This window comes from Sphaeramia orbicularis, chromosome 5, assembly GCF_902148855.1.
Source record: "Sphaeramia orbicularis chromosome 5, fSphaOr1.1, whole genome shotgun sequence".
Lineage (NCBI taxonomy): Eukaryota > Metazoa > Chordata > Actinopteri > Kurtiformes > Apogonidae > Sphaeramia > Sphaeramia orbicularis.
In genome coordinates, this window is record NC_043961.1 from 39,193,460 (window position 1) to 39,217,891 (window position 24,432).

Here is a 24,432-nt window from a genome sequence, read left to right on the forward strand (position 1 = left end):
TGTGTTGGCTCTTGTCAGGTGCAGGTTGCCCTGAGTCTGATGCCTGTAGTCGGGGGTCTGCTTTAGTTTCAGTAAGACAGTGATGTCATCCGGTTTGAGAAAAAAAGTCCTTTCCTCCACTGCCTGTAGGCTGGTCTTCTTTCTGGCTGCATAGAAATATTTCACCTCGATGATGCAGTCATTGGATGCCATCCCATCTGGGGAGCCACCAAGCAGGCCACTTTCTGTTAGGAACACTCCCCTCTCCTGGATGGTCACACCAGTGTGCTCCGTGTATTCCTGCTTTGCCTTTTGCTCATTTACAATTCCCCAGTCACAAGCCTGGGGGCGGGGAGGAAAACACCTTTCAATAGGTGTAATCTTTGCACACTACAAAAAGTGACTGGATGTAGTTCCAGCATAATATTGACATTGTAGTTTTGTTAAGAATTTATTTATTTTATTTATTGATTAAATCTTTTAATATATTATTATTAGTAGTAGTAGTAAGAGTAGGAGTAAGTATTTGTTTAGTAAGTATAAGAACAAAGTTATAGATAGATAGATCGATAGATCGATAGATCGATAGATCGATAGATAGATAGATAGATAGATAGATAGATAGATAGATAGATAGATAGATAGTGTGGAAGAAGGCATATGCTTCCATTCAAACCAATGCAGTTTTTATTTATATCAGGCATTTTATACATAATGACAACACAATGGGCTTTACAAAGGGAGGGAAGGGAAGACATATAAGCCCAACCCTTCTAATACAACACATGAGCTCCTTGTTTAAGATTGTATTGGCCAAGCAGGGTTTTGAATAACAAGGGAGGGTTAGAGTTCCTTTTCACTGCTGCCAACACCAAACCAACGTTGCTGGCTGTGAGTTTTTTCTCACGATATGCCATCCTGTTATGAAGAAATCCATGACAGTTAACTGCATGCCTCTTGAAATTATGAGAAAGCTCACTATTGACATACAGTCGCGGAAAAAATTATTAGATCATCAAAAGTCATCAAAAACAATGGTTATGTAATCAAGTACTAACTCTTGTGTGTATCATGTAATTAAAACAGACAGAAAAGAAAACATGGAATGCCTAAAAGCACTGTTTTTGACAGTACAATGCCATAGCTATTGATGTAAGAACTGAAGTGATTTTGGTTATTATCAAGAAAACATGGAAAATGGTTAGATATCAGCTCTGAAATTAAACACTTATGAGCTATTTTTGATGTTATCATTATATTTGTCTAAACAAATGTACCTTTAGTTGTACCGGGTATTAAAACGAACTAGAAATTAAAGAAAACAAGGGTGGTCTAATAATTTTTTCCATGACTGTATAGTACACCTGAAAACAATGGAGACTCTCTCTGTATGTATCATTACCATAAGGCATTCATAGTTTGCCCAACTGTGGCTCTCTCAATGGCTTCCTTCTGTTGTGGGCTGACAGCAAGTGATGACAGAGCTTTTTCCTCTGCATCGCCATAATCTGGGCTGGCCAATATCCCATCAAATGTCTTGATGGGATGTGATTGGTCAAATGTCTGTCCCAACAAATATCATGAAATCAGACAAAAGAATTAGATTTCCATGCAAGTCAACAATGTTCAGTGAGACATTCACATAGTTTTGGCTACACAGTCTATACAAAATACATTTAAATTACAGTGTGAACAGTTTGATGTCTGATTTGCAGTGGTTTACATCTGCGGATTATGTCAAACTGAATTTATCGTCAGTGGAAAATGGTGTGGTGGGATAACCTCAAACTTAGCTAATTTGTAACTGATTAAATGTAGCGTACTTGTGACGTTTCTGATAAAGCAGGACATGGAACATCAAAATACAAAAAGACAGAAGTCAAACCTGAGAAGTTTTTGGAGCTAAAATCCAACCCAGACCTGAAAACGGTCAAGCTGTGCCTGTTCTCTGTCCTCCTGGGTAACTGGTCGTTTAATTCCAGCTGAAATAATAACATAAAATGGATGATTGTAACTGACATGGTTTCAAGTGACAACACCATCTCACATAACTGCTGTCAGTATCACCATAACACACCTTAAACCCAGGCTTAGATTTTAGTATGGGAAGAAAACTTAGGATCAGGATTTATCAGTGATAGTAAAACAGAAAGCATGAATAATAACTCCTAATTAGTACTAACCTTGTGATGTTGGAGGTGCAATCACAGACACCCTGTTCGCTGTGATGTCATCAGTTTTGGGTGTCGTGGCCCTCTTCCACACATATTCGACATCCGTGCGGGTTCAATTCTTTTCAGCCCAAATGAGCAGGGCTGGGACATGGTGGCACTTGGCCTTCCCTGTACCACAGGAGCAGGCATTAGCCTTCACTTCCTGTCCCTCAACCTGAGTCAAAACAACTTTGCTAACCCTCACCCAAAACCCATAAAACAATCACCCAAAATGGAATAATTGGATGTTAGCATTATGAGCGGACCCCCATCCTTAGCTAGCTAGCTAACTAACTTGTCTGGTGCTTGGAAGACATGTCCAGTGTACAGTTGTCAGTTACACTGTCAACTAGCCATATGGTACTTATTCTATCATAGCTAATTAAACATTACCCGGGTACAGTAATGTAAGCTTTATTGCTAACACCTTTATATTCACTAGCTACTTGCTCTCACCTCAACCTCATAGCTCCTCTTTTTCCTTGATGTCTGAACTTTCCCTGTCAGACTTCCACCTGGCATTAGACTAACTCTTATAACTATTTGAGTTATAAATGAATGAATGAATGAATGAATAGCTCTTTATTATCATTTGACAGCACAGAGTACATACAGCACAGAGTACATCAAACGAAATTGCGATCAATGATTAGGGACATCGGGCTGCTGCAACTAGTGCGCTGCCACAGAACCCTTTTCTTCAAAATGTGTAATGAAGAACACAGGATAATGCAAAGCACAAATATAAGATATCATACAGTTTTCACACATTGCATGTGGACACATGCTGGTATTTTTTCATGGATTTGATAGGATTCAGGGTATAGGGTGAAAAAAAGAGTTTGAGACCAGATAAGATTTGGAGTGGGGACGGGGGAGAATGTGTGTGTGTTGTGTCTTTGTCCTTGGAATGTGTGCAAAAAAAAAAAAGAAAATAAGAGACACCAATAAGGAGTTAAGACCTCTTTTAACTGACTTTGGGAAGTCAGCAAAGTACAATGTGACAGTGAAAAAAGTGACCTGTTCCTGAGCTGCAGCCATTGTTGTTTACTTTAAGAGTAGGGATTTAGAAACGGAAGTGATACGTGACGTCACACTAGCCATCCCCATTATTATTTTCTTATCATTGTGTCACTTTTGCCTCCTGTTTTCCACTTGTCCTTATTATTCTGCCTCTGCCTCCTTTCATTCTCTCGCCTTGATTTTTTTTCTTTTTTTTCCACCAATGATAACATTAAAGAAATGAAGAAATTACCCTTATTTGTTCCAATTTTATGATTCTAAAATGTTGGTCTATGCCTCAGAGAATGAAACTAGGAGGGAAGAGCAGATCAAGACTGGAACAGAAACAGCTGAGTGTTGGAGAAAAAATTGAGATAATGACTAAAAATCATGCTCACTTCATCTGCGATCACCTGCTGTTGCCACGTTGCAATATTAAAAAAAAAAAAAAAACCCTCTCACTTGCTGCTTTTAGCTGTAATCACCTCTTCCATATGTGCCCTAACACTATAGATAGCCATTAGAGCCCAGAACAAAATAACTGACATTGAAAAGATGAAAAGGAAAGAAGCTGACAGATTTTAAGTAGCACTACACTAAGCTATGGTTGTGCTGATGCGAATGGAGCTTTTTCATATATAATGACATTTTGGTGCCATATACTCTTTACCTGGCTCTTTCTGACAAAGTACCGTATAGAAAGAGTAAACGATTGGTGTTTATTTGAAATAGTCATGGGTGGCATGATGGTGTAGTGGTTAGTACTGACACCTCACCAGCACCAGCTTTAACAAAATGAGACTGAGGCTACAATAATACTTTTATTTCATCTGAAATCACTTTTTTTAAAATGAAAACAATCTACATACATTACAGAAACAATCTTTGTATATCCTATAATGTGCCTCACATATATCTATCACCTAGGAGGCTTATAATGCCACAGGGAAATGTCACAAAGGCTACGTTCAGACAGCAGGTCTTAATGCACAATTCTGATTTTTGGGTGAAATATGATTTTTTTTGTGTGCTCGTTCATATTACACATTAAATGCGACTTCCATCAGTTTTGAGGATGAGCTGAACGTGACCCTGAAGTGACCCACATGCACAAAAGAGGTCCTGGCATAATACATGACCACACAGGCACGCGCTGTGTTTATGGAAGTAAATATGGAGGCATGCAGAATTGTGACGTTTGTCGCATTTCAATGACGTAAAAGTTGACTAAATGCAACCTGGCTGTTCAGACTTAAGTTGCATTGCAAAATATCAGATATGTATCACATTTAGGACCACATATGAAAGTGGCCTGGGTCAGATTTGACAAAATTGGATTTGTGCTGTTCAAACTGTCTTTAACAGATCGGATACAGGTCACATATGGGCAAAAAAATCAGATCTGGAGCACATTTGCCTGCAGTCTGAATGTAGCCAAATTGTTTGAGTTGGAGTTTGCCCACTGCAAAAGGCATGAGTTGTATGATGATTTAAAAAAAAAACAAAAAAACAATGTAACTGCACAGCAGCAGCTACCAAAAGATGAAAATCAGCTGGAATTTAGCATTCAGTCACATTGGATTAACAGTTGGTAATCAAAGCTGTCTTGTTTTTGTTTTGTTTTTTGACGGGGGCACAATGAATCATGGAAGAATACATAATGACTCGTAGGACTATTGTACCAATGTGCCCACCAATATCACCACTTCAAAAAGTCCACATTACAATGCAACTGCAGAGTTTTCAAATTAAAACAGGGTCGGCATCATTTCCATAAGTCTCCATTTTAGGGATCAAAAAACACCACATTAGTGTGGATTCCAGAGGTAAATTGATCAAAGCTGAGCTCAGTGTGTAATATCAGGACTATGACAGAATGGGATACAGCATCTAGTTCATTTCAAAGGGGAACACACGGTACGAATCCCTGATCATATACAGACACTTCATTTTATTTCAGAATATATTAGTTTTATCAACATAGCCAAGCAAGGAATGACACCAGAAATCTTTGCAGCTTAGTAAACAAATAGACATTATGAATAGTCGGGGCAGTTTAAGTAATTAGGCAAATGAATCAGTTAAACCAAGACTCACCTCACATAAAAAAAAAAACAAACAATAGATAATAATTTCTTTTCTGTTCCAGATTTCAGGTGCACAAGGAATAAAGCCAGTAAGCAAACTGCTCTTTGTAGCAGTAGGTAATGGGGATAATGCGTGTATCATTAAGTGATTTTTGTGTGTCATACCCATTCATTTTAAATGAATGAACTGCAGTACCATGAGCTGAAATACATTTAACTCATAAAGATCCTGTGCTGCTTTTGTGGCAGTTCCCAAATGAATTTTTCCTCTATATTTTACCATTTTTAAGTGATTTATCACCATTTATGATAATATTGTCTTCTGTATTAGGCATTTTTCAGTGAAAAACATGTATTTTCCTAGATTTAATTCACAGATCATGTGGATGTTCATGAAAACTCAAAGGTTATTATATCTGAAACAGAAAAAAAAAGAAGAAAAAAGTCACTTTTTCAGCAAATACATCAATGACTGAATGTAAAAACACGTGTCTCCATCCACTGTCATTGATCCAACTGCATGGTTTTTATTGGTTAATCAATGTTGTAGAAGATGACGGTGTGCCCACGTTCATTACTGAGCCTCTGAATGTCCAAAATGGGTCATGTCTGATTATGATTTAAAGCTAAGAAACTGCATTTTACCTCAATTGTTTACATGTACTGATAGGATGAGTGGATCTACAGGTCTTAAACAGCTTGTATTGGTAAATGCTGTTGGTCACTGGTGGCTGTTTGGGTCTTTATGGGTTAAAAGCATCAAAATCAACAGGGACACAAAACACACCAACTCAAGCCAAACCTGTTCATTTGGATCAGCCAACAGATCCAGATGGATGTCGTAGGTGTGGTAGTCAGTCGGTCCTTCCTGCAGTCAGTTATTGGTTCCGATCTGTGGGTAAATGTAACTTTAGGCCTCTTGTATTGTTGTGTTATCTGACCCCACAGACGATCACACCAGAGTCCGACTGCAGCTGCTGGATGGAGACCCTCACTCAGACTACATCAACGCCAACTACATTGACGTAAGTGTTCACACACACACACACACACACACACACACACCTACACACACATAACTGAACACAATCCTTACACTGATTCTTTCCACAACTCAGTTAAAAGCATGAGCACAGTTTGTATCCATTATATTTTCTATCCCATGGTAGCGCTGGCCGATACCACACTTTTGTGATTTAATGCGATATCGATTACTTTTTTGAGATATATATTTGATACCCGGTTCCAATACTTTCAGTGATTTTTTTTTTTTTTTTAATTTGTTAAAATGTTTCACTTAAAAGACATCTCACATGACAAATACTGTCCATTTAACAGCTTTAATGTGCATAACCTTTGGTGGCCATTTTTAAAGCATTGAAATAAATTTTGAAAAACACATAAATAATAAATAATTAACATAAATATTAATTAAAATATACAAATGAAACACAAATAATACATATAATTATGAATAGAAATGTCAAAATAAAACACATAAATAATAATTAGCACATATGAATTAAATAAAAATAAATAGTGCACATTAATTTTTAAAAAATGACATAAATTGAATGTATTCATTGAATACAATGAAATGGTCACAACTCCAAAGAGCTTTTTTTTTCCAACAAGACCTACACATTTTATATTTTTGTAAGAAAACAGAGTTAGAAAAGAATAAAACTGACTGCAGTTCTGACAGAACTGGGCTAATTTTCAGGTGTTTAAAGGTTGCTGGTGTCGCTGCAGTGTTGTATATTTTTACTACACAGACTACACTTTACTGTAGTTTTATCCACAGGTGTAAAGTACACCTATACCACACTGTTCTTTCTCTCATCCATGCTCTCCTTTCAGACACACATGTAGCCGCTGACTGAACTGTTGCTAACAGGCTAAAAACAGCTAACTGGACTTGTTCAGTTTTATGCTGCAGGGGTGGTTATGTCAGTACAAAACCTTGAAGTAAGTTACTCTATAAGATTCAGACGTGACATAGGCGCTTTTATCCCGCATTTATTAATTAATTTTGATACTTTATTAGTGTAATCGATCCTCAAATGAGTAGTGTGTGAGTATCGATATATCCATACCACAGAATTGATACGCCCATCACTATCCCATGGGCAAGTGGTTCAATCCCACCATACCTCATCTGTAACTATCTCTGGTGTTTATTACAATAACTATATGTGTACAGATAAATACAATTTGTATTAAATACATTTTGTACTCACACACAAAATACAACGTCACTTACTCATAGGCCACAGATTTTTCTCATATTTCTCAGCATTATTTGGTTTTATTAAGTTAAGGTCCTATAAATATTTTGGTCGTAACATCCAAATGAAATTTTGTCTTCATTTAACCTTTCATATGACATTTATCACAATTTATTAGAATATCATCCTCTGCATTTTGCCCAGAGTAAATTCAAAGGTTATTATGACAAAACAGGGATAACTGACTTTTTTCAGCTAAATATATCATCAACTGAACATAAAACCAAATGGCTACAACCACTGTCATTGATCCAACTCCATGGGCTTTACTTGGGAATTAATGTTGTAGAAGATGACAGTGTTTGCATGCTTACTATGGAGCCTGAACGTCCACATGGGTCATATCTGATACCGAAAAGCTACGAAACAATATTTTACCTGAATTATTAAAATGCATTGAGAGGATTAATGGTTCAGAAGGTATTAAACATTATGGACTAGTATGCTTACTGTAGCAGGTGGCTGTTTGGGTCTTTGAGCGTTAATCTCTCCCTGGTAAAGTACCTATGGTTGGAGACTGTTCAAAGATGTGATTAAAAAACAACTAAAAATGTGTTTTTATTCAGCCAAGCCACAATCATTTCCCTACTTAAAGGAGTGATATTCTGCTTTTTTAATGAAATTATACATTTTAAAACATTTCCCTGTGGTCTACATAAACTGTAAATGTTATACTTGGGTCTGAATTCTTCATTAATTACACTCCACAGGTCCATCTTCAACCCTGTTTCTGACTAATGACACCAGAAAGGTTGTTTTGAGCGCTGGCCCTTTAAATGCAAATGAGCCACTTCACGCCCCACCCCCTCCAGGTTGTTAACCATGCTGCTCTGTCCTGTTCAGCCACTTGTTTTTGTTAATACAACCAACAACTGAACATTTTAGGTAATTGGCTCAAAGTTTGGACATATTTTCAGTATGGACTACAACTGCTGCTGCTGACAAACGATTATCGCGTACTTGGAGACATGTTTGTCGGAAGTCTTGATCTTATATGTGCAAATGTCGTGGCATAACTAGTTTCAGACGTGACAAATTAAGCAGGAATGAAAACAGGTTGTAGAAATCCGATTTTTGCCATAATGAATATAACGATAGCTCTGCAGCACCTGGAGGGTTCAAATTCAAACTTTTTTAACTATTAGGGTCCAAATACACAAATAAATGTACCAAAGACAATAAAAGTGGGTTTAGCAAAATATGACCCCTTTAAATAAAAGTGCTCTTCTAGCGTAAACCCCACAAATTTACAGGAATCAGGATTTGAAGAGCAGATGCTGGTGGTAAAGTACTGGATTCTATATCTGTCATTCACCTCAGTCATCTCCTAACTACTGAAGAAAGGTCAAAAAGTCATAGATCCTTCAATGGCAAATAAAGCTGATATTGTGATTGTGCAGAAACATACACTGGCGAGATTTCTTGTGATGACCAGTTGTTTAATTGAAACTCCAAGATGCTGTAATGGTGGTGTTAATGATTATGGCTCACAAAGCTTATAGGCAATCAGGTGAACGGAGGGCGAAAGAGAAGGCTTGTCAGAGAAGAAATGAGAAGAAAAAGAAAAAAAAAAGGGCAGAAAATTAAAATCATAACAGTTAATCCCCTCAGTGAAAGATAGTGTTGTTTGCATGATTTTAATGACAAGAGGAAAGTGATAAATGTTTTCACCTTAACAAGGTTATGGGTCTCCCTGGGAGGTGTGGGGTTGAGGACCAGATACTCATCTGTGGTTGTAGAGTTGGAGCTTTTCATCTGCCCCACAGAGAGAGAATTAAAGTCGCTTCTATTATTTAATTTCGGTGTTTATTTGGAAAGAGACCTTGAGTCATACTTTGGGGAGAAGTGATGGGAGTGGAGAGTGAGCTGGGACAAATTAAAATATAAGAATAGATAGAAGGAGGAGGAGGAGGAGGAAGATGGAAAGTACTGAAATGTGGCTTCGAAGTGACTAAAAGTAGAAAAGAATAAACACAGGAACTGAGCGCAAGTGGTGATGAAATTTAAGGTGGAGGGAAAATGTCAGTCAAAGGCAGCAGTAACAGTCGTATGGGGAAAGGATGGGAAGGAGAGCAACAGAAGGATAGAGGGAATGACCACATGGCAAAGCTGACATTAGCTGAAGATGTTTAGACTATATTTTAAATGTTTTTTTTTTTTTTATTATTATTATTTCTTATCATTCATTATTATTTGTGTTACTTAATTATTTAATGTCATACCATGTAGAACTTCAAAGAGACTGGTGTATTTATGTACAGTATTTAGTTCATGGCGATCACCTTTGTAGCAATTACAACCCATTACAACTCTAGTCGTTACAGGTTTTATACATTAATATATCATGATGAAAATAGCAAATATCTTTTGCAATCGGTGTTTGAAACTAAACATAAACTTGCCATTTTAAAAAGATCTTCATTTGGAATTAGAAAGAATGAAACAGATTTATTTTTATGTTATTGAATACATACATTTTTTCCAAATGAGACCAAATAAATACATTCAGGCTAGGGCTGGGCGATATAATGCTAATGATATATATTGCAAAATAACTTTTCCTCGATAGAAATATGAGAGACACTCGATACAATTTTGATAGAATTCATTCGCCCATGTTTTGACAGACATAAGAACAGCCAATCATAATTAAGTAGCACCGCATCAAACCAATCATGTTAGAGCCACGTCAAGTTAGGTTGACGCACACAGCACAGGTGTAAGAGCAGCTGCAACACACACAATAATGTTTGGGCAGCAGTGGGAGATAATGAGTGTTCCCTCAGGAGACAATTTGACCGAGAACTCATGCGACCGGGTTACTGAAAAGTAGGGTGTAACCGGTTCAGTTCCAGCGTACAACAGAGGCGTAGAAGCTGGGAGCCGGACGTTCTAAGCATGTTACGTTTCAGCTTTGGTTTACACTACTTACAGCAGTTACAGAATTGTTTCTTGAAGATGGTCTATTTTTATTTGTGTTCTCTTTTAAAACATGAAAGTTTTTGCCTGCTGGTCAGACTTTTAGTTTGGTTTTAAATATATGGACCTGTTTTATTTATCTGAAACAGTTGTATAATATTCTTCATGTTTAACCTAAATAAATCATATTTAAATCAAAAATAACCTTCTGATGCCTTCACAACTAACTTATGATTAACGGAAAATTTAAGCTTAACAAAGATAGTGATTTGATTTATATCACGATACATATTGATATCGTCTGATATGAAAAAAATTAGCATGATATGATTTTTTTCCATATTGCCCAGCCCTAATTCAGGCAGAGGAAACAGATTGTCTCATACATTCAGTTTAACCAAAAACATGATATTTTTAAGGGTTCATTAATTGTTTTTTTGGTGAAAATTCGTCTTTTTTTTTTTGTAATCCAGTTTAAGTCCTGTGTTACCTATCTGTGCATCACAAATTTTGGAATTGTATTAATGTTTAGTTTGATAGTGCAGTCGTTGTTGACCATTATACAGACATTTTAATAGAAAAGGGATCTGTACCTACAATCAGATGCATCACATCTTCTTCAACGATAATCTAATCAGCATATCTGTCGGTCCATGTGAATCTTTGTTCCAAATGTTAAAATATTCTGTAAAGCTGTTCCTGTTTTATTGTATTCTTCATATGATGTAAAAGCAGCAAAAAGAGACACAGTTTTATTGAAAACAAAATATAAAATTAAACCAAAAAAAATCACTTCTCATCTTCACCCTTCCCTGTGCATATATTGTTCTTGATATTCCACAGATAACATATTATAAAACACCGAAACCATGTTGCACACATGCACACATACTGTACATGCTACGAGTTTGGGTCAGCGTTAGCATTAGCATCAGTAAGTGTAGGCAAGACACCACTTCCTTAGTTACTTTGACAGTAGGTCAATAGTGAGTGACATTTTTCTATGTTTAAATGTATGTATTTTTTTTTTAGTTATTTTTCATCCAAATGTTCAACAGAACAAACTCACATGGTAACCAGAATATAGATTACATGCAGGGTGGTTGAAAATCCTTAAAAAGTCTTAAATGTGATTGCAGTTAAAATGAATAATAAATCCTTAAATCTGACTCTCAAAGGTCATAATATTCCACAGACCCAATGAATGATATTGCTATATTTGTAAAGCTTTGTGAGGACTCAATCAAATGTGTAATTAGTGTTGATAATTTTATCATATGGAAATGGGAATGAGTGGAGCCACAGAATCATTCATGGGTGGGGGGGTCAGGAATGAGCTTTAGCATCATGGATGTCAGAAGCACAAACATTAGTTATTTTAACCCTATAACACCAAACGTATCATATTTGATGCATGAGTTTTGAAGCCCTCTACATGATCAGTGTGATTTTTTTTTTCTTGAAAAACCTGATGTATACAATTAGATACATGCAATACAGGGATAATCCACCGGGGGGGAGGAATTCATTCACCAGAGGCCTTTGCAGTGACACTACAAGACTGTCATTAATGAGGAAGGAGCCAGAACTTTGCCAATTTTGAAAATAAATTGCCAATTTGTTAGACATGTTTGTGTTATATTATATTTTTGTTTGTTCAAAAATAATAACATCTGAGTATTAAGACCTGATGTATCAAATATGATACAAAATTGAAACTCATACATGGAAATTGATATTTGAAAAAAAGAAATTCAGAAGGACCAACTGGCAAAGTTCAGGCTTTACAGGGTGAATATGACATTAGGTTAGGATTCAATAAAACCAGTAGATGTTAAAAGGTTAAAGCTCTGCACTGGTGTTACTGGCTGAATGAAAAACAGTAAACAGTATACTGTACATTAAACAGGAGGGAGAAAGCAAATAATGTCATATCAGGCAGAGAAAAATGAATATTAAAATGGGGGAAAAGACAAGAGAAAGAGAAGAAATACCAGTAAAAGTCATTAAAATAGAGAATAGATAATGTAAAAAAAAAATAAGGTCATAATATGTAAGGTGAAAAATATGGAGAGGGTGTTTTTTAAGGCTTGACCCTTCTTCTTTTTTTTTTTTCTGTCTCACAGGGGTACCATAGACCCAGACATTACATCGCCACACAAGGTAATTAAACTGACGTAATGTGATTGTGTGAGTGTAATTCTACATTTGTGCAAATATAAAAGTGTATGTATTTTATGTGTTTGTGTTCGTGAGTGTGTATGTGAGTGTGTGTGTGTGTGTGTGTGTGTGTGTGTGTGTGTGTGTGTGTGTGTGTGTGTGTAGCAGGCACCTGGTAAATGTCGTCCTTTTGAGCTGGAAGGCTATTACCACAACCTCCTAAATCTAAACCACCGTATAAAATCCCCCTGACAAATTTAAGACCCCATTACCTCAAACCCCCGAACCACTATGTGGGATCGTGAGTGTGTGTGTATGTTAGAGCACACTTGTGTAAGTCTGTGCTCATACTGAGTGTGTGTGTGTTTATATAGAGCTGCTTGTATGTTTGCGTGCATCATGTTTATATCTCTGGCGCTTCTGTGTGTGTGTGTGTGTGTGTGTGTGTGTGTGTGTGCGTGCATGTGTGTGTGCAGGGCCCATGCAGGAGACAGTGAGGGATTTCTGGAGGATGGTTTGGCAGGAAAATTCGGCCTCAATCGTCATGGTTACCAACCTGGTGGAGGTGGGCAGGGTGAGTTCATCATATCTGAGATGATTAATTGTGTGTTATGTATGTGTTTAAGAAAGAGACATGAGTGTTTTTTTATTTTTTCTCTGTAAAAGATCAGGACTTATGAGGGTCCTGATCTTATACACTGGAAAAAATCAAAATCTTACTAAGTGTATTTTTCTCATTTCTAATCAAATTTCTCATCACACTTAAAATAAGACATAATCACCTAAAGAGTAACCTTTCAGTGAGATATAAGAACTTATTTTTAGACAATAGATCTTGAAAATCTTATTTCAAGAAATCTTACCAAGATAATTTTTCACTTGTTCCATTGGCAGATTTTTTTTTTTGCTTGAATTAAGCAAAAAAAATCTTGAATTAAGCAAAAAAAATCTGCCAATGGAACAAGTGAAAAAATATCTTCGTAAGATTTCTTGAAATAAGATTTTCCAGATCTGTTGTCTAAAAATAAGTTTTTTATATCTCACTGAAAAGTTACTCTTTAGGTGATTATGTCTTATTTTAAGTGTGATGAGATATTTTGACTAGAAGTGAGAAAAATACACTTGGTAAGATTTATATTTTTGCAGTCAATAATTGTTTATTTATATACATATAAATTGTATAACTATATTTGTGTGAATTGTCTTGTTCAGGTGAAGTGTGTGCGTTATTGGCCTGATGAGACTGAGGTCTACGGAGACATCAAAGTGACCCTGATAGAAACTGAACCACTGGCCGAATACGTCATACGAACTTTCACCGTCCAGAAGGTAAACAACAAAAAGCACAGGACAATAAAGTTTCTGTCCTCTAATACAGATAATCTGTAGTTTTACTGGGGCTCCACTTCTGTTCTTTTGTAAACTCAAAGCCTGGATTACCATCAGAGCCTGTTTGTGTGTGATTGAGGGGGGCTTTGAGGCCAACAGTGATTCTTATTTGTTTCTTGCTGTTTAAGAGGAGGCTCAAAAGCATAATCGGGCCTTTGTAATCAGGCAGAAGGGATTTGAGAGGAGAAAGGACGAGTGAAGCTGGAAGACTGGACCATTATTGTTGTGATGTCGTTCTCTAAGGCGCTTGTCATCAAAAGGGAAAACGGTTGAATCACATACTCCACAACTAAACGCCTGATTTCTTCTTTGTTTTCATCTTCGTCTGCATCTTAACTTTATTGCTTTTTCAACGGTGCTGAATAATTTTCATCTACCCTAATGTCATTTACATTTTTTCTTGCCTATCATTCATGCATAAAGGTTAACATATTTAAATGACACTTAACAAAAATCAGTGATATCAGTCATTCATCCTTTTCTTTTTTCCACACTACTTTTCTTTGTTTGTCATTTCTTATTTCTTTCTGATTCCTCCTCTTCCTCTTTACCCATCATACCTCCTCCTCTGCCTCCTCCACTCCTGTATTTCCCCCTCAGTTGTGCCAAAGCAGCTTATGAAGACACGTCTTGAAGTCGTCGCTGTCAGCTCGTTTAGCAAGCCATTAATCCATACCACCTCTGTGTGTGTGTGTGTTTGTGTGTGTGTTGGAGTGCACAGTAGAATTCAAAGGACAAGTTCATTTTCCAATGCGCAGCTGCACACACTACACACATGCACATACTCACTAATGGAAGATTCTCCAAACTAAAGCAGGTTCTGTCAGTGTCTGTGTGTTTGAATGCAAGACAGTACATGAGTTTTCTGCACAACAGTTAAATAGCTTTAATTACACTGAATAATGAGAGCAAACCTGACTTTAATCTTCACAGAATAGTTCTGCTATTGGATGACTTTTTCAGTTTTCTGCATTAACCCAAGTCATTTCAATAATGTAATTCACTTGAATATTCCACCAATGCCCTCTGACAGCATTTGCAGACTGTCCTGCATCCTTCCCTTAGCACCACCTAAGGCAAGCTCAAATCCCAGAAAGAAAAACTCCCCAAACAAACTAGAATGGTTTTTTATTACCCCGCGCCCCCAAAAGGGAGGCAAGGGGTATTGTTTTTGGTTCTGGTTGTTTAACACTCTAGCAGCAAAACTATGGGGTTGTATTTATACCAAATAGGTGCATAGATTACCAGTGACCCAGAATAAATGTGGTTACATTTTGGGAAAAGTAGGTCAAAGTTCAAGTTTTTAATGAGTTTTTAAATCTTTTTTTTTCCCCATTTACTTTTTAAATTTCAAATGTCTGTAGCAGCAAAACTTTCAGTTGAATTCATACCAAATTGGGAGTTAAATGCCAGTGACTCAGAATAGATGTTGTTACATTTTGACAACAGTCAGTCAAAGTTAAAAATTTTTATGAATTTTTAAATCTTTTTTTTCCCCATTTACTCATAATAGGTGAAATTTCAAATGTCTATAGCAGCAAAACTACTGGTTGAATTCATACCAAATCTGGTTTATAAATTGCCAGTGACGCAGAGCAGATGTGGTTACATTTTGGGAAAAGTAAAAAGTTCACATTTTTTATGAATTTTTTAAAATCTGTTTTCTTTCCCATTTACTTATAATGGGTGAAATTTGAAATGTCTAAAAAAAAACATCAATTTTGTTTCAATTTACTTCAAACTTGGCACATATATAGAGGCAACCGATATGCTGACATCAGCACACGCATAGACATGATGACATCAGCTGGAGTGATGCCAAAATATGCTACAATACATGCAAGGGGCAGGGTCAGTTGTGCCTGGAACCACTTGTTATTTTTATTTTTTTATTTTTTTATTACAGTAGAATAGTTAAGGGTGCCAGACCTATGTCCAGAAGAGGCCAAAGCTAACAAGGTGGCAGTGCATAGAGAAAATGATAGATGAACATTGTTGCTCTGCTTTAAAGGCTATTTTCAAAGTTTGTGTCAAATGAAGAATCACTGTTATGTACGAAATTAAGAAATGTCTCAAGGCACAGTTTGCATGAATGAATGAATGAGGGAATATTAGAAATGAAGAGCTCCTTAACCTCTGAGCCCTAGACAAGGCCACACCATTATACTGTACCATTGAAAGCAGAGGTATAACTCATATTTTCTGTGTATATTCAATTCAATTCACTTCAGTTCAACACACTTTATTTATCCCCAAAGGGCAATTTAAAAAAGGCATGAAAATAGCTTATAAAGAGATTTAAAAAGAGACAGTACAGGGTCACCACACACAAGGACAAGAAAACATACTTAAGTCTTATCTTATATATTTTATCTAAAAGAACATCAAATAACTGCAGTCAAAGTCTATTGTTTACAGGTCTGTAAAGTTGGATCTAGAACCATTTTGGAAAGGGTTAAGAAACTCAGCTCTGATGTTATCTTTTGTATGCCATCTGAATCTGCCCTTCTACAATAATTCATGGCATTTTTTGTAGGTTGTCAAGAAACCTTTCAGGGTCTTTTGTATCCATAGTTCCTTTTCTTAGAATTCCACTTTGGTCATCAGATGGAGCGTAGACTACACATAGTAGCAACAGGCATTATGTCTTTGTCTGAGATATTACACAACAGGGGAAGTCCTCCAAATGTCATGGTGATCTTGTGTTTAGAAGCCCATAGAGCAGACATACTTGCTCAGTTTCAGGTTGGGTCAGAGTGACCATGGAAATGCACTGAAGGCTTAATTTTTTTATCATTGCAAGTTGTTCAAACTCAGATAGTGTTCACAATAAAATATTAATAACACTTCATCTATGAGTGGTCACAAAGATGATATCTTCCCATTAGTATTTTTATATCGGAACAACCATCCATTCCATTGTGTGTCAATGGATGAAGGATTGTTCCTGTAGGAAAAAATAGAAAAAAATAGAAATAAACAAATGCTTATAAAATAATGAATAAATAAGATAAATAAAACAAATAAATGAAAATATTAACAGGAAAGTTTTTGTGACAATAATTGCACAGAAATAACTATAGGACTTATTGTGTTATGAACTTGATCAAAAATCTAAAAAACTGCACAACACTGTTATTGGTGATTTTGAGTGTGTTGTGTGGACTGATCTGGGACTTAATTTACTAATTTTTTTTTTTTTTTTTTTTTTTTTTTTTTGCATTGACTTCAGTTAAATTAATTGGCAGCAATTTGTGTCATGTGACAAGAACATAAACCCTGGTCAAAATGACCAAAAAGAAAAAAATGCTGTGAAGAGTGTTAGTTAGAACACAGTGAAATAAGTAGTACAGCATAATATGAATTATTTGAATTACGAACGTGGGTGTGAGATTTAGTGACATCTAGAGGTACAGTTACATATTGCAAGCAACGTAATTTGTAGTTTAGATTTTATTTTTATTTTTTTTACCAACCTCTCATGACCCTGAGGCCCTGGTTGGGTTGGACCACCATCTATCGATTGAGAGAAGTAATTTCAACATCACTGGAGAGCAAATCAATGAGAAGTCCAGTTATCAAATCACCTTGTGGTTTTCTGGGTTTTATTTTTCTTCCCTGTCTCCAGCCTCTCTCACTCCATTTCTACGTCTGTTTCTTTCTCTACTTCAACCTTGTACCTTCTCAGTATTGTCTTTTCTTCTCTATCCTTTTACCTTCTTCGTTTGACCTCGACTCACCACCTCTCACAGTTTCATTTTCATGGCCCTGTTTTTCTCCTTTTCGTGCCTTTCCAATGTTCTCAGGTTATCATAAGGCACTATGCCAAAGCAAACAATTCAATACAACCTTACAAGCAATTTCAATTGCTAGAACAACAGTGTGCTCTCAGGTCTATTCTTAGAAGGTAAACTGAACTGAACAAAATGTGGTTCTCTCCATTTAAGACACATTTAGCTCACTACAGTATAATGGAATCGATTGGTTTGAATTATTCAAGCATATGATGGTAGTTTTTCTTTTTACTATTTTTTTTTTTTTCAGGAGGGGGGAATTGAACTGCTGGAAGCTGAAGAAAGGGTCATTCATATCTTCTACTTCTTTCCAGTAGAGAGTTGTCGGAAAGTTAGAAAATTATAATAACCCATGAGAAGAGATGCGGGTGAATGCCCAGAGATGTAGGTCAGGATTCAAAGTAGAAAAGTAGAAGTAAGACTCCTCAGCCCTAAGGCACATACTGTATCTGACTTGAACATGTTGGGAAATACTGTCAAAGTTATAAACTTCCTGCTGACAGGTCTAAAAGTGTCAAAATACAGTGATGTTTTGGGGTGTCTTGGAGGTTTAGTTGATGCTGTGTTTTGTCCTGGTTACAAATACTGAATAATCTCTAATAGCATCTATGTTTTCACTTGTCTTTCCTTGCCACTCTAAAGCAATTTGAAAGTGAAAAAAAAAGAGGCTGCGGAGTGTCCTCATGTATCTTTTGCTACCGTCAGCCATGTTTTGGTGTTTTATTGGAATGTCCAGGACAATGATAATATTGTGTCAAAAAGTTAAAGACAAAAGTTGATTTCTATCCCCATAAAGATATAAAGGATGAAATGGTTATAATCAAAGGCACAGAGCAGGTTAAATAATGAAGAATCTTAAGGATATTTACACAGGAGATCATAACTAATTCATAAATCATGTTAATTACAATATATTTGACAAATGTAAGCTTGAACAAAATATTACCAATTATCAATATTACCAAATTTGTATAAATATAAGAAACCATACTAATGTTACCTCTAATTCACAAATTCAACAACTGCTTTGGTCAGTTTTTTTGATTTGCTCCCAAGTGGCACATAATGACTGATCGATAAAAGCAGCATAAGATAACTCTAAACTAGGTGATACCATCAGATTTTGGCACAGCACTTGAAAACAGTTCATATTCTTATAATTGTTATTCTTTAGAAGTTAGCTAGTGGACCAAAATTTGTAAACAGTAGCACACATGTGATGAACTGCGCTGCCATTGGACAGAAAAGTTGAGGGTGAAGTGAATCAGAGACAGTGGGTGTTGATTAAAAACAAACATGGAGGTTCTACCAAATGTCAATGAGACATTCGGTCTCCTCATAGCTCCACGTCTGTTCACGGTTCATGGCTGCTGCTATTAGCTCTGACTACCCAAGTGGCTTGGCTACTTCCAGTTTTGTTGATTACCCACAATGTTACACTGCTACAGTGGCTCGTCAAGAACAAAAAGGTGGTTCCTTGGTTTGTTTCTGCTTGAGGCCAGTTATATTCACACCAGAAGTGAACCGGCCCAGAGTCCATTTGGAAATGGACCGAGACCACTTCTTCTACGTGGTCAGCTTTTCTGGTTCAAATCAGAGTTCACATGTTTGTATTCACACCTAAAAAAAAGTCCGGACTTTCTGGGGAAACGAACTCTGGTCCGTTTTAAACAAACCAAATGAAGTAGGTCTGAATACACCCAAATTCACTCAAGAAATGCTCAAAAAGAACATGTGAGTAATTCTACACATTGTGGCTGTGCTTGTGCTTGAGCAACAATTTTAGGAAATTACTCTCGTGACCATATTTTATCCCGGTTCATACAATAAAATTGTAATTATAACTTGATGAAAATTTCTAACATCCATCTAATTCAGGTCCTGTGCTGACACTACATACTACCATTGAAAAGCATTCAGCTTGTGTCCCAGATGGATCAGTGTGATGTCGGAACTAAATCTTAATCAGGATGTCATCTTTATTACTTTTGTAATGTTTCCATTGTTTGGCCAGTAAGTATTTAACAGCCCTTTGTGTGTCTAGAGAGTTCATCATTAAAATGTCAAGATGCTATCGCATGGAGAGGCAAAATGGATGTCTACTGCCATTCCATTCCCATTTAATTTCCATTGTTATGTAGCCTAATGCCTCCTTCATATCTTTTGAAGAAACTCCACCTCTTTGCATTTTGTCTTTCTCTCTAGCCACTAGATGTGTAGTTTCTAAGGGAATGTTTTTTGATGTGTTATGAAATAACACTTTTCTCAAAAACTTTGTTTTCTAACCATAACGCACACAGTTCTTTTTAAGCAACTGTACTTTATTTAGCTGATCTGGTGCCTTTAGGATTCCGATCCGCACAGGCATGAGTAAGAACAATGAAAATTTCCAAGTAGTCTGGAAGCTGTATTGAATTATAGCATTTCCCTCATCAGACTTCCCCTAAAGGGCCATCCAGAGATTTGTGAAATCAATTAATCTTTTTTTTTGTGAAGCCAAAATATCCGTCAGTATCCTAAAATCTCCCCAGTAAATTAGGCAAATGACTCACGATAAGTCTTCTTGTCTCTCATTCCCAGAAGTGTCGCAAAGTGCCATCTTGACATCCACAAGATCGATTTATTTTCCATCTGAAGCCAAAGAGGCAGCTCTATCCCCTGAAATCCCTGCTGTAAATTAAGCAGCTGAACCATGATATGCCTTCCTGTCACTCCTTCCTAAAAGGGCTGTGATGACATCCCTTCATTTATCATCATCAGGAGACCAAATGCCCATCACTTTTCATGAAGACATGTTATATGCTGGTTGTAAATGTACATAACTGAGGTGGACCATCTCTTTCTGTGTGTGTGTGTGTGTGTGTGTGCGTGCGTGCGTGCGTGCATGCGTGTGTGTGTGTGCGTGTACGTGTGTGTTTCAGAAGGGCCATCATGAGATCCGTGAACTCCGTCAGTTCCATTTCACCAGCTGGCCAGACCACGGTGTTCCGTGCTACGCCACTGGACTACTGGGCTTCATACGACAGGTCAAGTTCCTCAACCCGCCTGATGCTGGGCCCATCGTGGCACACTGCAGGTGAGAACACACACGCACCCAAACACCTCTGCACACTGAGGGACAGAAAGTACAGGAGATAAACTTGATTCCCTGATGGTGTCAGTCAGTGTGGACACAGAGCAGACAAACAAACACAACCACTCACTCTACTGCTCCTGCCTTTCACTGACAGGACTGTAGAAGGCCTCTCACCAAGGAAAAGAAAAATAGGACCAGTGGTCCTGTAGCTTACCGGCCAAATTAAAAGCTTTGGGAAATGTATCCAGATGCCATTTATTCTCACCCAGTTATGTGTATTTATTCTATTACAGAAATAGCCCATGTTTTGGTCATATTCCAATCAGATCTGTAAAAAATTCAAATTCCAACTTGATATCATTGATACTTACTGATTTATTGCATTTATTCAATCCACTTCCTATCTGTTATCATGGGAAAATTTTTCAAAGTCGCACCAAATCCAGAATCAGATCTGGATCAAAATAATTTCAAAACCTTGTGTTGACATCATCATACAGAAGCTGTATACCAAGTTTGAAATCAGTGAGAACTGTAGTTTCGGAGAAGAAAATTATTGAATTTTTTCCCCATAAGAGCCCATGTTAAATTTTGTGTAAGTTCACAGATCCAGAAGAAGATCCTGATCAGCATGTGGCCATTATGTTTTGGTCATCTCCCCATCAGGGCTGTACTGTAGAAATTTACACTGGATATCATTTATATTTACTGAGTTATAGCATCGATCCACTTCCTATCTCTTATAAAGGGGAAATTTTTCAGAGTGGCACCAAATCCAGAATCAGATCCAGATCCAAATAATTTCACTAACTTTTGTTGACATGAGCATAAAGAAGCTGTATACCAAGTTTGAAGTCAATCAGAAGTGTAGTTTCGGAGAAGAAGACGATTGAAATTTTTTTAACGGACAGCAGAGGACAACGACGGACGATGACAGACGATGACGCCGGGTGCTGCATGACAACAATAGCTTACAGCCTGTCAGCTGGTAAGCTAAAAAAGAAAATCATTTTGATGATGAAATAATTGACAGTTTGAGGTACTGTAACTACAAACCATGAACGGACTACACCGGATAGATCTAGTTACTACATTCAACCTTTGTACATATTATTCTTCCAGTATTGAACGAAGGCAAAAATACATGTTTACCATAATCACCATACGGTTTAGGTATTGAAATGTTGATTGTATTTATGTTTTCCATACTTTGGTGGCAAAGTTCAACATGCCTGCATTTAAGCTAAGATGACATAATTGCTAATTTAAATTTATTTATAGAAAATGTAGGTTTATAGCATCAAAGAGCAGTAAAAGTAGACAGAATGTTAAAACTAAAAGAACAAGATACACATGTAGTATAAAGAATAAACATTAAAGAAGACCAAACACTATTAACCCTATATATTTCACTCATAGAAATACTCTGAAATTCTAAATTTCAACCATAGTGTATTATTGGACAACCTAACAAGACTCTTTTACTTTTGTGAATTTTTTTATTGTTTATGTAGATAATCAAGGTCAATAAAGTTGCCATATTTGGTTCCTTACCCATAAGTGACAAAAAAATCCAAGGAGTATACACAAAAAATAGTAGAAAAACACAACATGCGCATAATTCTTAGAAAAAAAAAATGGGTAAAAATTGTTCGTGACACCGTTAAGAGCCTTATCTGCTTCTGTGAACACAGTGTGATGTAATGTCACATCTTCTTCTGTGCATGCGTGTCACTTCAGGGCCGTCAACTGTTCACACATGAGTCTGATGACATCTGGATTTAAATTATAATATGAATAACCACACAAAGAAATCAGATTTCTGTTAAAAAATCTGAATTGAGCTTTAAAACCTGTAGTGTGGCCATAGCCTAAGTAGATTTACACAGATTAAGCTATTTTAAAAACCCAAACAGTATGGTCTTATACATAATATAATGTATGTAATAAATAGGAGAAAAAATAGTCTGTTGCACAGAAATACCAGTTAAATATCAGCTCAACTGTTTTGCCTGGAAAAAAAAAACAAAACATAAGAATTTATTTAACTATGAAGCTTTTCTACTTTGTAACATTTTTTTTCTTCCCCCTCTTTTACTCTCTGACTCAATAACCCAGGTTCTCCGTACCAGTATGATCACACTAATATCACTGGTCCATAAATTAGATCTATGTGTTAACCTTTTAAACGTAGGCAATAGAAAAAAAAAAAAAAGATGAAAATTCACCTCCCACCCCACTTTAATCCTACCACCAGCATCACCCGACAGAAATGGAGGATGAAACGCAATAAGAGGCAGTTTTAAGATCCCCATGGCGACAGTATATTTAACCTCCATGTTCTGTTCTTTATGGGATGTAACTGTTCAGCTATGGGGCCAGGTTGTTAGCAGGCACAAGCTTTAAAAGGTCAGCAATTTGACAAGTGATGAAAAAAGCTTTGGAGTAGATTACTAGTACTCCAAGAATTTATAATTAATGTATTCTGTATGGGGACACACGTGAATGAAACAGATGGGAAAGGACATGTTTCCTGGAATTCTTATTTCATATTGTCTTCTATATTCAACTTAAACAAAAGAAGTGATTACATTCCTTACTTAAGTATTATTCAATTACTCATTACCACTATGACCGCACATCTTGACTAATTCTTCCCTTTTGAAATGTTAAACAATTTAATAAAACATTAATAATGTTTTCATAGAACACAATCTGATGTCCTCAGACACTGTATGTCCAAACAACACCTCAATGTGCAAAAATGATCGACTAATCAAGGAGATTTTTGAAAATAATTAATCATTTGTTTTCACTCATTTTTTGCTCTTTATCCATCGACATATTTCATCAATAAATAAATCGTTGCAACTTTTCTGAAAAGTAACTGAAGCTGTCAGATCAGCCGTCTCCCAGAAATTGTGTTAATTTTTTACTAAATTGTAGCTAGACTTATGATCATAATCATAACACTGTTCGTATTTTGTTCCAACAACATCATTAGATATTGTTTATTAACATTATTTCAAACTTGTAGATACTAAATTCAAATGGGAATTGCTATGGACAGTGTTGTCTGTTTAATCGCTTTGCAAAAACCATTGTGTATGATTCACTGTAAACATGTCATCCTCATGATTCGGGTCAGGGTCTAAAATGGATCACAGGGTTGTTGTGGTTGTTCAGGGTTTTTTTTAGCTATTAGAGTGAAATGCATCAACATAAATTTACAGTCGCAGAAAAAATTATTAGACCATCAAAAGTCAGCAAAAACAATGGTTATGCAATCAAGTACTAACTCCTGTGTGTCTCATGTGACTAAAACAGACAGAAAAGAAAACATGGAAAATGGATAGATATCAACTCTGAAATTAAACTCTTATGAGCTATTTTTGTTGTCATTATTATATTTGTTCAAACTAATGTACCTTTAGTTGTACCAGGCATTAAAATGAACAAGAAACTGAAGAAAAAAAGAGTGGTCTAATAATTTTTTCTGTGACTGTACAGGGGTTGGACAAAATA

General features: G+C 36.4%; 1 protein-coding gene across 7 annotated transcripts in view; it reads left to right on the forward strand.

Moving 5' to 3' along the window:
• Positions 1-24,432, forward strand: part of ptprt (protein tyrosine phosphatase receptor type T) — a 625,436-nt gene that overhangs the window by 562,642 nt on the left and 38,362 nt on the right. For 4 of the 7 annotated variants that reach the window (XM_030135306.1, XM_030135311.1, XM_030135313.1 and 1 more), the window contains 5 exons: positions 6,230-6,306; positions 12,615-12,651; positions 13,125-13,222; positions 13,861-13,977; positions 20,753-20,907. In XM_030135306.1, the coding sequence (XP_029991166.1) occupies positions 6,230-6,306; positions 12,615-12,651; positions 13,125-13,222; positions 13,861-13,977; positions 20,753-20,907 (484 nt within the window). Of the gene's footprint in view, positions 1-6,220; positions 6,307-12,614; positions 12,652-13,124; positions 13,223-13,860; positions 13,978-20,752; positions 20,908-24,432 lie in introns of all 7 variants that reach the window. The other 3 variants (XM_030135308.1, XM_030135309.1, XM_030135310.1) reach the window with 1 other exon arrangement.